This window comes from Carya illinoinensis, chromosome 6 (assembly GCF_018687715.1).
Source record: "Carya illinoinensis cultivar Pawnee chromosome 6, C.illinoinensisPawnee_v1, whole genome shotgun sequence".
Classification (NCBI taxonomy): Eukaryota; Viridiplantae; Streptophyta; class Magnoliopsida; order Fagales; family Juglandaceae; genus Carya; species Carya illinoinensis.
The window spans coordinates 7,614,145-7,628,716 of record NC_056757.1 but is presented as its reverse complement, the minus strand read 5'-3'; the positions used below and the strand labels follow the sequence as shown (position 1 = coordinate 7,628,716).

The 14,572-nt window shown below is 35.4% G+C and overlaps 2 protein-coding genes across 3 annotated transcripts; both read right to left on the bottom strand.

Moving 5' to 3' along the window:
* Window positions 1-2,256: 2,256 nt before the first annotated feature.
* Window positions 2,257-5,952, bottom strand: LOC122313977 (NAC domain-containing protein 91-like). 2 transcript variants are annotated; one of them, XM_043129331.1, is made up of 6 exons: window positions 5,629-5,952; window positions 5,239-5,516; window positions 4,651-4,920; window positions 4,316-4,552; window positions 3,884-4,219; window positions 2,257-3,682 (listed from the first exon to the last, which is right to left on the bottom strand). In XM_043129331.1, exons 1-6 carry the CDS (start codon window positions 5,798-5,800, stop codon window positions 3,530-3,532), a joined length of 1,446 nt encoding a protein of 481 aa, XP_042985265.1. In that variant the 5' UTR covers window positions 5,801-5,952; the 3' UTR covers window positions 2,257-3,529. The 2 variants fall into 2 exon arrangements, with proteins under 2 accessions (XP_042985265.1, XP_042985266.1); XM_043129332.1 differs by having other exon boundaries at window positions 5,635-5,951.
* Window positions 5,953-8,908: 2,956 nt separating this feature from the next.
* LOC122313534 (protein NTM1-like 9) lies at window positions 8,909-13,509 on the bottom strand. The gene is made up of 7 exons (XM_043128625.1): window positions 13,099-13,509; window positions 12,288-12,565; window positions 11,203-11,514; window positions 10,759-11,085; window positions 10,179-10,562; window positions 9,608-9,979; window positions 8,909-9,522 (listed from the first exon to the last, which is right to left on the bottom strand). The coding sequence occupies exons 1-7, from the start codon at window positions 13,262-13,264 to the stop codon at window positions 9,217-9,219; spliced, it is 2,145 nt and encodes a 714-aa protein (XP_042984559.1). The 5' UTR covers window positions 13,265-13,509; the 3' UTR covers window positions 8,909-9,216.
* Between the last annotated feature and the right edge of the window lie 1,063 nt (window positions 13,510-14,572).

The window sequence follows — 14,572 nt, the reverse complement described above, 5'->3', positions numbered from 1 at the left end:
CGAGAGCAGTTGGTCCAATTATATACAAGCCAAACTAACTTCTTAATGAAGTTTGCATTTTAGTCCTCCAAACTATATGTATTCTTTCCTTGAAGCTGGAAAGAGTGGAAATACAATATATATATATATATATATATAATTAAGATTATTTTATAATTTAAATAAAGAAATATTTTTACCACAAAACAATTCTATAAAAATAAATATATAAATTGATAATTTAATATAATATTTTAAATTATAAAATTATTTTTATTATTACATGAAAATTTAACATATTATATAATATCATATTATTTTGTAATTTTAATTTTATAAAATATTTTATAAAAAAATTGTGCTGACCAAGATAACAAATGTTTCAACTAATGTTTTAAATTTTAGAACGTACCAGCTGGTACAGTCAGTATTTCTCATATCGAAATAATGACTATTATAAAAAATCATCTATTTCATATCGGATCAAATATCAACCATATCGGCCTGTTTTGGTCAATACTAGCTAGTTTTCTATGTACCGGCCATATCGGTACTGGCCAAAATTAGTGAATTTTTATAATTAATATAAAAATTTTATTTTTTTCATAATTTCCATTCCAATTTTCACATCTGAAGACTATTTTCTTAACTTAAAAATATTATTAAGTTTTATAAATATGTGTTTTAATTTTTTAAGATTTACATTGATATTATTTTAAAATATAATTTATACATAAATAATTAATTTATTATATGTAGACTATCACGAAACAGTACCAATACTGAAATATTTCATTCCAGTGATTTAACTAAAACAATATTCAAAACATTAATTCCAACTTCGAACTACTGATCTCATCCCAAACTTTTCTATCAGTGGCACCAAGAAATTTTCTATTTTTATTAACAACTTAGGCCGGGGAATAGACCGGATATTTTGGTAAAAATTATGCATAAAATATTTATAATATATATATATATATATATTTTCTCTATTAGTCTTTCATGTTTAGTAAGTTTCAGTTTATGATTTTACAATGAATATATTTATATAGAAAATAATTTATACAATTTTAAGGTGGGTAAATTATGTGCATTCAAAGTGAACAAATCTAAAATCTATGTAATTTTTTTTTTTTGGTAAATCTTACTTTGTTTTAAAAAAATGAGTTGAACTTACATACTTTATGATTGCATATAGCAGTACTTAATCTATCCATATCTACTATATATATATAATGCTAATGACATTATATACATGCATACATACATATATATCTATATATATATATATATATTACAGCATTATATAGATTTTGGATAAGAAAAATGATGGTCCATGTTCTTGACAAGGGACCAATAAAAAAATAATAATATAAAAAACATATTATGGGAATAGTTGGCTATTAAATATAGCAATTGTAAGACCATTTTTTACACGATTTTCAATACAATTCTGCTATATATAATCATTTCTGCGTATTTCATTGATATAATCGGTACAAACAGTTATTTTATATTAAAAAAAAGTGACAACCAATTATATTAGTGGAGTATGCAAAATTACTGTATATAGAGTTTTTGTTTTTGATATTAAGAACGAAAAGAAAAGAGAAGAAGAAAAAAAAAAAAAAAAAAAGTTGTCCAAATTATTGACGATGATATTTATAGAAGTGCTTATATTACTGATGAGCATAAACTTCGGAATATATATATTATCATGCAATGGATATAGCCATTAAATAATCTTCTAACACATTTTACAAGTTGGAGAGACAAATTTTCAACTAATGAGGAGGAAGGGCCAGCAATATCACTGGTGGAAGAGAATCCATAAGAGAGGAATAGGTTGAATTGATAATATAGCCGAATATTGCTTTGTCCTCGGAGGCATAAGAGAGAAATGTCAGGATTAAGTTTTAAGCATGGTGATTGAGGTTTGTGAGTGAATTGGAGCTGGTGGTGGAACTATTTAATGGAGGTTGAGATTTTGTGTGGTGGAAGATGAAGCAGAGGGTGTGGCCATTGAGAAGGAAAAAGGAAGTTCTCACATGTGTTCTGATACCAAATAAGCACAGCAAATACAGAAATTAATGTGATGAGTTCTGCATACTCAACATGTAGAGCAGAAGTTGATTATTTTTGCATTTCTGTATAACAACTTTACATGCAAATGCTTATCAACCATACAAGAACGGAGATGATTGCTGCATAGACAGAGATACAATCCAACACAATCCAATCCAAATAGTAAATCATCCCAACATAGGCAGAGAATACAATCCAACATAGGCAGATAATATATCAAAGAAACTTCTACACTCATACATAGCTAGCAGAGAGTATTGTCTTCAACTCAAGACAAGTTTCAGACCCTTCTATGGTTTCCTGAACTCTTGACGGAAAGAAACCGACAAGGTATTCAAAGCCAAACCCTTCTATCTAACACACCATTATTTACAGTCATAGTCTGTTGCTAAAGTACAAACCAAACATGTTTTACAAGCAAAATAAAGTTACTTAAATTACAAAATAAAGTTACTTAAATTACATTCTTCTCCAATTTTCCATGGTTGTAAATCTTCATGCTCTCTTACGCAGGTGATACTTTCCTCCCCTCGTAGATTTCTGCAGAGAAATACTCCATGAACTCTTGACCAGTAAGCCAGGAAAATCCCAGATCCCACAAACAGACCACACTATCTTGAATTTGCGTGAGTGCAGTCAGTGGCATCCAGTTTACTTGGGTCCAGTCAATCATCAGAACCTCTTTTTTCAGGCTCTCATAGTCACTTGATTTGGTACCATCCACATATGATTATTGAACCTCATTTTTATTAGGTTTGTATAATCATTTGATAGGGTAACATCCAATTTCTTTTTTTTCTTTTTTTTTTTTTTATTGGCACCGGGTGTCCAGGAACGACATCCCAACTAATCCCGGGGGTGCACAGGCCCTCCACAAGGAGTTTCCCACAAGTACACCAGGTAACATACATATGATTATCAGATCCTTAACTTTAATTTTCTGATAATAATATCATATGGTAATGAGTATCAGAACCAGATCTTTTACAAGATTCTAGAACACTCTGAACATGACCATGAAAGTTGAGGGTCTTCCTCAAAGTTTCATGACAGGGTACCCATTGGGTTCTTTTTATGGCTATAAGCCATGGATAGAACTTGAAACTAATATGGAGGAATTGAAATTGGCCGATAATGCATTGGGTTCATGAAAAAGTAATTGTCGTCATGGACTAATTGGCTGGGGTATTTTGTGGAGTCTGAGACGTGTTTTGGTATGAGGTTTGTGTTTGATAATTTCCAGATTTCCAAAGGAGGGAAATGCTGGTTCAGCAGAAAACATTTTCGAATAATTTCCAAAGGAAGTATTCCATTGGAATCAAGGATTGATGCTAAAAAGCGTAATTGGCATTGGCTTAACAAAATAATAGTAATTTGGTGTAAAGGTACTGGAATTGGTTTAGAAACAGGGCAAATTAGTGATGAGTATTCGATAGGTTGATACTCATCTTCCAAAGAATTATTAATACCAATAATTCATTGGAATCAAATCAGATCCTATGATCTGATTTGAAGGCCCAGACCCTTCCATCGATGATATAGGTTCTGGATTTAACAACTCTGATGAAGCCTTTCTTTTGTTGACCTCCTCAGAATCTTCAAATGTTGGCTTAAGCTGTTGTACACAGGAACAATGCAATATTAGCTATCAAAAGACCAATAACTCTGAAAATAAAAGATTCAAGTTGAAGTCATTGCTCAGGTTAAAATGTACCGAAAGAAGATCATATCAACTCACGACATTCAAGCTGATACAACATCACACAATATATCTTGGCTAAACTTGCAAAACCTATTAATGAGAGCTTGAACTTACCAGTAAGTCCTCGAATTCCACATCTGACCCACTGCATGATCCAATATCCCTAATAGGGACTGCGCTTTTCCCAGTCTCATAGCCAAAAATGAGATTATTTTGATTGCCAGACATATTGGGAATGTAAGGATACAACCCATTCAGATCATGTGGTAAACACACCCCACCATGACTGCCGTTCAAGTCATTGGTGACAAGGTCTGGTATGCAAAAAGGATCTGACTCTTTGTGCATATCCGACGGTGAAGAGGGTAAGAGCTGGAAGAGTAAGTCCCAATCTATTGTCTCTGGTGAGAGATCGGACATAGCCAAGCCATCCAACAATTGCAAGTCACCCTTGATTTTAGGGAAAAAAAAAAAAATGAGACAAGGAACTTAACTGATCTTGAAATATGGAACATTTTACTTTTAAGCAGAAATTCGATTCCCTACCTCAGTAGCTGTTGTTCCTGCCATTTGATTTTTTGCGGCATAAACATCATCAGGACAACATATTTTGAGGTAATTGTCAGCTTCGGCTGGCTCAGACTCTGCTTCTTTAAAAGAAGATTTCGCTGTTGCAGGGGATGAAACAGCAGGCTTGTTGGAGGACGAAATTACTGAGGAAAATGGTTCACAATCTACTGGATTCAGGACCCTTTGTATTTCTTCTTGTAGCCGCAAATCATCCTGATAGAATAAACATAAGTGAATAAGATAATTACTTAATTAATTTTTCAGAGAAACTCAAACAACTTTTTAAAGCTGAAAATCAAATCCATTCTCACCTCAGTAAGTGTAACTTCTGCAAAACAAGCACTAGAATTGTTGTCATCACTCTCAACAAGTGCTGTAGTGTCAGATATTGTCCCATGAGAATTCTCATAATTAGAACATTCATTGATTGTTCCATTATCCTCAGCTTGCACTTCCGATGCTGAAGCCACAGGTAGATCAGACTCTGCTTCTTCAAGACCAGTGGCAGGTCCATCATTGAAGTTTGGACCTTTACTAATCTTTTCTTGTTTATCAAATAAACGACACAGGACAAAGGGATTCTGCATAAAGTTAGGCAAAAGAGATGAATCATGGTAGCGTGACAGCATCAGCCGATCAAATACTTAAAATGCGATTCTAGAAAGCTGCAAGATGACAATATGCAAATTTGTGTATAATAAGAATGGTTAGAGCTCTGAATATTACCAATTAAGCACATTAAGAAACCAAAATAAGAATTTAACAAATCTAAGGATTCCGGATGGCAGAATGATCTGAGATAAACGCAAAAGAAACATACACAAAATATCACAAACCAGCCTGTGAAACAAAAGCTACTCGCAAAGAAACATGGCAAAAGGGAAGACCAAAAAACCAACCTGACCAGGGTTCGTGCCGTCGAGTTCCTTCTGGGTTGTCTGGTACTCATGCATTACCCAACGGGTTCTTATCCCGGTAGGACTACGCCCTAGGTAGAACACCAGAGTCTTTTTCATTCCGATCAAAATCGAGCCAGACTTGATTTCCCTATCTTTACCGGTGGACTTCCAGTACCCAGCTTCGGTTGCCCTGTTCGATCGATTCCCAGTCCGATGCTTCTGCTCCGGTGACGAGAAGAAGAACCACTCCCGATCCTTGGTCACTTTGTCAGACATATCTACACTCGAAGAAATTAACCAGAATAAGCACAAAATTTTGAGGCCCAAAGACCAAAAGTAAGCAAAACACATAAAGCAAAACGAAGAGGGAATCTTATGATTGCATATTACAATTACCCGGCAAATCCCAGGGCTCCCATTTACAGATCTGAACTTCGCGAATGAAGTAAATATCTTCATAATTCTTGCCATTAATCTTGGAACTCAAGTAGTAGTCGATGAGTTCCTGTTCCGTTGGACTGAATCGGAACCCTCGAGGCAGTTTCAGAGACAAAGTATCCATCACCCCCAGTCTCTGCGGAGAACGTTTAACGGAGAAATCCAGAGAGAGAGAGAGAGAAACAGCAGGAGCTCTTCGGAGTTAAAGCGAGTGAGGATGCATGGAGGAGAGTTGTGATTGTGAACCGGAATTGGAATTTGCGACAGCAGTTGGTCCAAGTATATACAAGCCAAACTAACTTCTTCATGAAGTTTGCATTTTAGTCCTCCAAACTATATGTATTCTTTCCTTGAAGCTGGAAAGAGTGGAAATACAATTTTTTATTTATTTTTAGACTAAATTATTGATCAAAACATTGAAACAATATACTCCCCTAAATTATTCATCTCACCGTAATTACGTGATATTTTCTATCAATTTTTAAATTTTAACAAAATAAAAGATGATTTAAAAGTAATAAAAATTATTATATTTACATAATTCTATGGAAATAAAATAGAAGAGTAATATATATCATTAGTTTTTATTTGCTTCTGAAGAAATAATTTATATAATTTTAATATATATAAATTTCGTATACTTTTATTAAAAGAAATAAAGAGAATGTAAAACACATTAAAAAAAATAATCTCATTTTTAATAATAAATCCTAATTTATTTTATTAAAAAAATACAATGATGAATGAAAAAGAAAGAGTGAGGAGTCGAGGACTGAAGTTAGCTTCCGTACAGGATTGACCTGAGGTCAACAGACTGAATCATACAACATGCAAGTGGTTATCAAACAGTACTTGTGGGTCCCACAATGTCCGACCTTGCTTCCTAAGTTTTCTTCCCCATTGGCCAACTACATTCTCGACGTTGACTGGTTCTTTTCTACGACGCCGTTTTGCTGTCTAATTCTAGAACTTTCTCCTCGCAACATTTCTTTAACTTGAGAATTACCTTTTGTTTTAATCTTTTATCCATAAATAACGCTTAGCTTTATGTTGTACCCTTCTCAACAAGGGAGCCAAAAGCTCTCTTTATTTGTAGGGATGCTGTTCGTCTTCTCACATTATATATTTTATATATTTTAAAATTATTTTTATTTTTATTATTTTTTATTTTATTTTATTTTTATTAAACTAATTAAATTGTTCAATTTATTATTCATAAATTACATACTTATTATAAAAAAATAAAATAAATATGATGTATAGTGTGTGAGATGATAATTAAAATTATTATTATTTTAAAGCATTCTGATTTATTTTTCCTTCGCCCTTTACCATTTTTCATTTCTGTATTCTTTTCAATTTTCATTGTTTTCAATATATTTTCCTTTTTTTTTTTAAGAATTCTCCCATCTCTTATCGTTTATTATCAATATTTGTCGCTTTTATTTATTTATTTTAGTAATGCTACAAACTATATTTTTTTTCTTTTACTCTCATCCTATTATGTAAAATATGACACTCTCATCACCCTGAGAGCATCGTTTATTTTTTTATAGAAAAAATCTAAACGTTGATGGACCATACCACCTATTATGTTGTATTAAATAATTAAAAGTTATTTATTATGTTTCATTTGTGGGTCAATTATTGACTACTATATTAAGAGATAAAGAATATGATAATGAAAATAATGATAAATAGAATTTTTCTACTAATATTAACAAAATCTAACTAGTTTATCCATATAACTAGTCGAAATTGACATCGGTTTATCTATATGTAAATGTAAAATCACATATTTTAGAGATTCCATTTGTCATTTAAGAAAAACTTCTACGTTAGATTATACATTTTGAGCCAAAAAAATAATAAATATTATTATTTTTTATATATATTTTGCAAATAGCACCCACTACATAAGATCTATCCTTAATACAAAATCCGTTGGCAAAAATAATCCCGTTGATGTCCACATAGAAAGAGAGAAAAAAAAATTAATAAAATAATATTTATAGAGTGAATAGTACATCTGCAAAGATATATTGACACTATTCATAGTCATGAAAATATTTACATACGCATATTTCAGTGTTATCAATTTAATAGTTTAGTTATGCAAATATGTGTTTGCATTTGCATATAAATAAATCAATATCAAATGCTTATATGATCATAGCCTCGCGACACCCTTAAGATTGAATGTTAAGCTGAGTTTGGATGTATTTAGATGTCAAGTTGAGTTGAATATTTTTTAAAAAATAGTGAATTCAGATAATTAATAAGTTTTATAGGGTCTACTTCAAATAATTTTAGGTATATTTAAACGTTAAGATGAGTTTAAATATATTTATAAAAAATTAGAAAATAAATTGGTGACATCACTACATTTAACCATTCATCTCACGTATAAAAAATACTGTCGGTGTCAAATGGCAAAATAATTTCTTCAAGCTGCACTTGCAGCCATCCACGTCAAATTAAATAGGGGCAAAATGGACAAAACATTACTTTCTATTTTTCCCGGCCACCGGTTTGTAGGCATCATGCAGAATTTCTACCATTGGTCAGGGCAGTTACATCAAATAGTGTAGGCTCCCTCTCACTCAAGTTCTTTCCGGATGTAGTTTAGAATTGAAACCCTCACTTTGATTCAAGAATTATAATTAAAGAATCTGTTAACTTTTATGACTATCATTCCCTCACTCCCCATTTTTAATGACCTTTATTTCTCTTCTTCAACCCTTTCCTCCTTCTTTCTCATCATTTAATATAAGCCGTACACCACTCATTTTAGCAAAACCGCACCCTCAAAACTATGTCCTGATCCCATGTATGCCTGTGTTGGTCTTCTTTTTACCTTGCAAATGATGCTTTTTCTCCCACAAAAAATTCCCCACATCATGCAAGTTGAACATATTTGCATTATCATCACACAAATCCCAACTGGCTCTAAACATTATTTGCATTCAAGGATTTGATCATTAGACCCGAAGAAAGTACCACCAATACCAAACCCTTTATCACTTAAATCTGCCTTTTTAACTGAAAACACACCATCTCCCAACATAAACGATGTCTGGCCATGCCCACAGACCATCCAACAATCTCCACCATGAGCAACCGGTATACATCCCCACAATTGTACCCTTTTTTTGGTTAAGTACCATGGTTGTAGTTAGCCGCACTACATTGACATGTTTCAAAGCACATCTTCATCAAGAAAGCAAAACAATTCTTTGCATGTCCACATGCAATTAAACTTTATATATCATATAACACCAACAAAAAAGCCGCGTGAGAAGGTTTATGCATACAAAGATGGACCTAGTTTAAGCGTACATCAACTCTCTTTCTCTTTTCTGTTTTTTTTCCTCTTTTTTCTTCTTCTTTTTTATTTTTTTATTTTTTTTTTATTTTTTATTTTTTATTTTTTATTTTTTTTTAAACTACTAATTACTAATATCAACAAGCCTAACAACTATTCCGACATAAGTCTATATAGTTACCCCAGCCCCAGAAAGAAATGTCTCCAAAATAGCATCAAAATTTAAGACATTTACATACGCTGGCAAAGATTCCGAACAATACTACAACCACCACTACCCTGAACACCATAGCAAATGACCAGATTGAGTGACGAAAAGGGGTCTCCGAAAACACAGAAAGATCATTAGTGCCTGCCAAAGTTTTGCCTTTTGACTTCAATAGAAGTGGCTCCTCTTGAGAGATCTTACCATCATTGATAGAATCGGGAAGGACTCTTTGTGGTTCACTCATAGAACAGACAGTAGCAGTCGCAGCAGCAGAACCACCAGCAGGACCATGCTTTTCTGAAGCCTTTCCCTCCTGCACATCGGCCTTTTAATTAACTTCACAATCCGTTCATATAACATCAGAGATTTACAGTAGTTTCACATAACTAGCTCCTCACCTCTGTAGCAGCAGTTTTTAATTCATGGCCTTCTGGTGTGCTCCACTCTTCAGACATGGGGCCACAATGAAGTGGCTGCACTTGAAGTTTACACTGCAATCGCAATCTTCTCGGAGCACTTCCCTGTGCAAAGTTTGCAATAGATGGTTGATTCTGCGGTTGGCGAGTCCTTATCCTGATACCAGTACTAACCCCTTCTGAGAGAGCTACCTGCTCAAAAGACTCATTTTGTGGCAAAGCCACATTTCCCCTGTTCTCTTCAACATCATGCTTGAAAGATACATTACCATAATCCTCTGGCATTGTTCCGACCAGTAAAGGAGCCTCTCTCTTGATGATCTCTTCAGAGCACAGATAATCTTGAGGCTCAAGCTGTCGTACACAAATTCATCGTTATTATGGAGAAACAGACTTGGTTAAAAATTAAGACACTAAAAACCGTTTTGAATACAAATGTATCCAAATAGAACCACAGCAAATTACAACCTGCATGTTGGCCTTTTAATCAACTCCACAATCTGTGCATATAACATCAGAGATGCACAGTAGTTTCATATAACAAGCTCCTTACCTCAGTTGCAGCTATTTTTAATTCATGATCTTCTGGTCCGCTCCAATTCTCAGACATGGGGCCGCAATGAGGTGGCTGCACTTGAAGTTTACACTGCAATCGCAATCTTCTTGGAGCACTTCCCTGTGCAGAGTTTGCAATAGATGGTTGATTCTGCGGTTGGCGAGTCCTTATCCTGATACCAGTACTAACCACACCACCTGTGCCGTCAGATGAGAAAGCTCTCTGCTCAAAAGACTCATTATGTGGCAAAGCCACGTATCCCTTGTTCTCATTGACATCACGCTCAGAAGATGCATTACTGTAATATTCTGGCGTTGTTCCCACCTGTAAAGGAGCCTCGCTTGTGATCTCTTCACAGCACAGAGAACCTTGAAGGTCAAGCTGTCATGCCCAAATTCAACGTTATTATGAAAAAACCAGCTTAGTTAAAAATTAAGACACAAAAAACGTTTTGAATACAAATGTATCCAAACAGAACCACAGCAACTCATGGCATGTAGCCATAATTGATACTAATCAAAATATAGTGGATAAAATTGCAAGACCAATCAATTGTATCTTGAGAGCTTCCACTTACCATTGCATTAACCCCGTCTGTATCTGAACCACTGTATGATCCATTGTAATTAACCGGTTCTGTTTTTAGAGGGGTCTGATCTTCATAAGCCAGATGATTTAGCACAGAAGCCAGGAACTCATCCATATTGGCATCTGGTTCACTAGAGCCATGCTGAGACTGCACCCCAGTATAACTATTCTTCAAATCATTGGGGGTAGCATAATATGTGCTAGAAGATCCTAGCCCATATGGCATTGGTGAATGTATCGGAGAGAAGATTTTGTCATCTAGTGACCCCGGTGGATCATAGAACAGGTTAAAGCCTTGCTCCAGCAGCAGATCAACCTGAGGTAAGAAACACGAGCAAACAGGATTAATATTAGTCCCTCACGTCTCATTTCCAAGAAAACAAAACATACAATTTGTTAACACTGCAACTCAGGTTCTCAGTTTCTTTCTCACCTCAGAAACCGGTGAGTCTGTAAAATAATTTTCTGCACCATAGTTGCCGTTATAATTGATAGGTGGGATGGTGTCAGATGTCGTTCCATCCGAATTCTCAGCAGGAGAACAGTCAATAATTGCAGGATGGTTTTCAACTTGCCCTCCCACCGATGGAGATGTTGCTGGGTCCAGTGCTATTTCAGACTGTGTATCTGCAGGAGAAGATTTGGCTGGAGTAGGAGTTGAAACAGATGGTTCAGCCTCATCACCATTTGAACCTTCAATACTCTCATCCAATTTCTTGAATAAACGGCAGAGGACAAAGGCACTCTGCATAAATTCCATCAACAGACTGAGTTAGGGGAATGTAACTAATTGTCTAGACAAAATTCTTATCGACTAGTACATGAATGTGTGTCGACAGACAACTAAAAGAACTCTAAAGACAGGAAAAAAAATGCAGGAGGTTTTTCACCAAAGCCATTTGGCGTATAGTAGGTGCTTTAAGGAATAAATTTTTATAAAGCCGACTCATAAAAAAGGCAACTTAAATTTCAATCAAAAGAATCATACAAAAAATTAAGGAGATAATAATAACAAAGAAAGAAATGGAAAAAGAAAAAGAAACCAGTGCATGCTTCTTAATTGTCATTTGTTGGCCAAATGCACAAAATCTAGATCCAAACCACGTGCTTCCTTGCAAATTATCTGTTTCACATTTTAAAGGTTAGATGAATCATCCATCCAAGTTACACTAGTAATTGTGTATTCTGAGATCATAATAAAATTGCATGACGGCACTTTTTACGGGACATGCACTAACAGCCTCCCTCTTAGAAAATAAGAAAACCTCGATTAAATCATCAATTATACAACAATTAGGAAGTCCTTCCCTCCTCAGTTGAAAAAGAAGGGATTCTACAAATTCAGTGACCCCTGCTAATTGAATGATTTTAAATCACAAATGAAATCGCCTTAGTGTCTGCAAGACTGCCATCGACTAACTAACCACACGAACGGTTTTAGAAAATCCCGAGAAACAAATTACACAAAATTCAGTTGAGAGTTTACACAAGAAGAAATCTCAATTCAATATCACTAACCTGACCAGGGTTTGTGCCATCAAGCTCCTTCAGAGTAGTACGGTACTCATGCATAACCCAATTGGTCCTTTTTCCGTTCGGAGCACGCCCCGTGTAGAAAACCAACGTCTTCTTCATTCCGATCAACTTCTTTCTGGATTTGATATTCCGATCCTTGCCAGTCGCCTTCCAGTACCCAGCAACCGTTGCCCTGTTCAATCGACGTCCATTCGGGTATTTCAGGTCTTGTGGACAGAAGAAGAACCACTCCAGATCGTTTGACCTTACCACCGATAAATCTACCCCAAAGAATGTAAGCACCAAATCAATACCCAGAAAGAGAAAATCAAAAGGAAAAATTATAAACACTGGATTAATAACCAGTCCTGCAACTCCTTAACATACCAAAAAGTAGTGAATTGAATTTCCTTAAAAAAAGACTTAAATTTGTTCATCAAATACAAATTCAGCTCACATAGCATAATAATGTTGTAGAAAACATAAATTTATCGAAATTCAAGGTCCAGAAAGAAAAAATAAATTGTCGGACGAACTGTTAACAAATGACTAAATAATTATTCGAAATCCCCCGCTATTTTAAAGTACCAGCTTGTTCCGATATGTTGTTACTCACACAAAGGTTCTCACGTAGACAGACAATAATTATGTCTTCACTCCTAAGGAAAAAAGAAAGAATACCAAGCTCGATCGATATAGTCTCTTATTCAAGAACTCCAACACTTTTAACCAACCCAAAAATGAAAATATCAGAAATATTAAAAATAAAAGAACATTTGCGTGCGATCATAGCAACAGAGGACAAGAGTTGTACCAGGCAAATCCCAAGGCTCGCATTTGCAAACATCTAACTCACGAATAACCCAAACATCTTCATTGTTCCCATTAATCTTGGACCTCAAGTAGTAATCAACCAGCTCCTCGTCCGTCGGTCGAAATCGGAACCCCCGTGGCAGCGAGTTCACCGAGATCACAGCCATCGCATACGCGAGCGCCCGCTCAGAGAGAGAGAGAGAGGGGGGAGGGGAGGGAGGGAGAGCAGAAAATGAAAAGCGAGCTCTTTTTCACAACAACCCCACACAAGAAACTAAAAAAAGAGAAGAGGGTATCGGAGGAATCAGAGAGATTCAATTCGGGTTTGGAGGGTGGTCTGGGCCATTGGCCTTTGCTCTGTGGGTTAAGCAAAGCACTGAACACAGAGAGAGAGAGAGAGAGAGAATAGGTGACTAAGCTCGACCCCAGCAGTTTTTATACACACTTGACTGCGTTCGCCGTTGGTTCGTATATACCGCGTGAGAATGATTGCCCTCGTAATTACTGATAACTACGATAATTCCGAAGCGGTAAGGGTGGAGGAGAGTGTCGACTGGCAGGGGGTAGAGTGGGAAGGCGTGGCAAGAAAGTTTGCCCATGCGGATTGTCAACAAACAAATGAGATCTCGCCACGTGGCACAGATATGTCTGCAGCACAAGTGGGGCCCGCCCAGGAATTCAACGCGTCCGTGGTGCCCCTAGTTCCGGGGGGTTCAGAGAAGAGGATTCTGCAACTCAGCGAATGATATTCCGCCACGTAACAGAGTGGTGTCGCCATAGAGGTGCGAAGGAATCCGACGCGTCCGAGGTGCTCCTAAAAATAAACAGAAAACCGAACGTCGTTGTCGCTCCCATTGTCCCCGCGCTCTTTCCTTGTTCTTTCTTCTTTTTCTTCTTCTTCTTCTTTATTTATTTATTGGTTAAATGCAACCTTTGGCACCAACAATTACTGACGCACTATTCTTTTAAAAAGAAGCAAGAAAAATAATTTACAGTTTGAGATTTATAAATGAAAAATAGATATAAAAATATCAAAGAAAAACATAACTTTTTTAGAAAAAAAATCCTGAAAGAGATGAACGTACGTACAAAGACTCAAATATTTATTTTAGGGTTCATTCATATTCAAACATTCTTTAGTTGTTGTGGGAATTGTTACTTTGCAGTCAATTTGTTCGATCTCTGCTAGTAAAATATTATATCGTTTTCCTTCCATCCAAACAGTGTGAACACAGAAAAAGAAAAGTGTAAAAGAGCCAAGAGGTTGAGTCTCAATAAAAAAGAGCAATAGATTAAGAATCTTTTCCACTTTAAATCATGTTGGGGAGGACATGAGGGAGGACCCATCTGTACTGGGGGTGGTTTGTTTCTATGGGGGTTCATTGTCGTTTATGCTCCACTTTTCAACCATCTTGGAGTCTCCGTCATAAAATTTGGATAAGTTTGAAATTATCATAAATGAAATGAAAATTAAA

Excerpts from the sequence above, each read along its gene's own strand:
- LOC122313977 (XM_043129331.1), bottom strand. The coding sequence starts at position 5,800 with ATGGATACTTTGTCTCTGAAACTGCCTCGAGGGTTCCGATTCAGTCCA. Across the intron at positions 5,517-5,628 it reads CTGGGATTTGCCGGGTAATT|ATATGTCTGACAAAGTGACC; the intron begins GTAATATGCAAT and ends CTTCGAGTGTAG. Across the intron at positions 3,683-3,883 it reads TGGAATTCGAGGACTTACTG|CTTAAGCCAACATTTGAAGA; the intron begins GTAAGTTCAAGC and ends TGTGTACAACAG.
- LOC122313534 (XM_043128625.1), bottom strand. The coding sequence starts at position 13,264 with ATGGCTGTGATCTCGGTGAACTCGCTGCCACGGGGGTTCCGATTTCGA. Across the intron at positions 11,086-11,202 it reads CAGACTCACCGGTTTCTGAG|GTTGATCTGCTGCTGGAGCA; the intron begins GTGAGAAAGAAA and ends TTCTTACCTCAG. Across the intron at positions 9,980-10,178 it reads TAAAAATAGCTGCAACTGAG|CTTGAGCCTCAAGATTATCT; the intron begins GTAAGGAGCTTG and ends TGTGTACGACAG.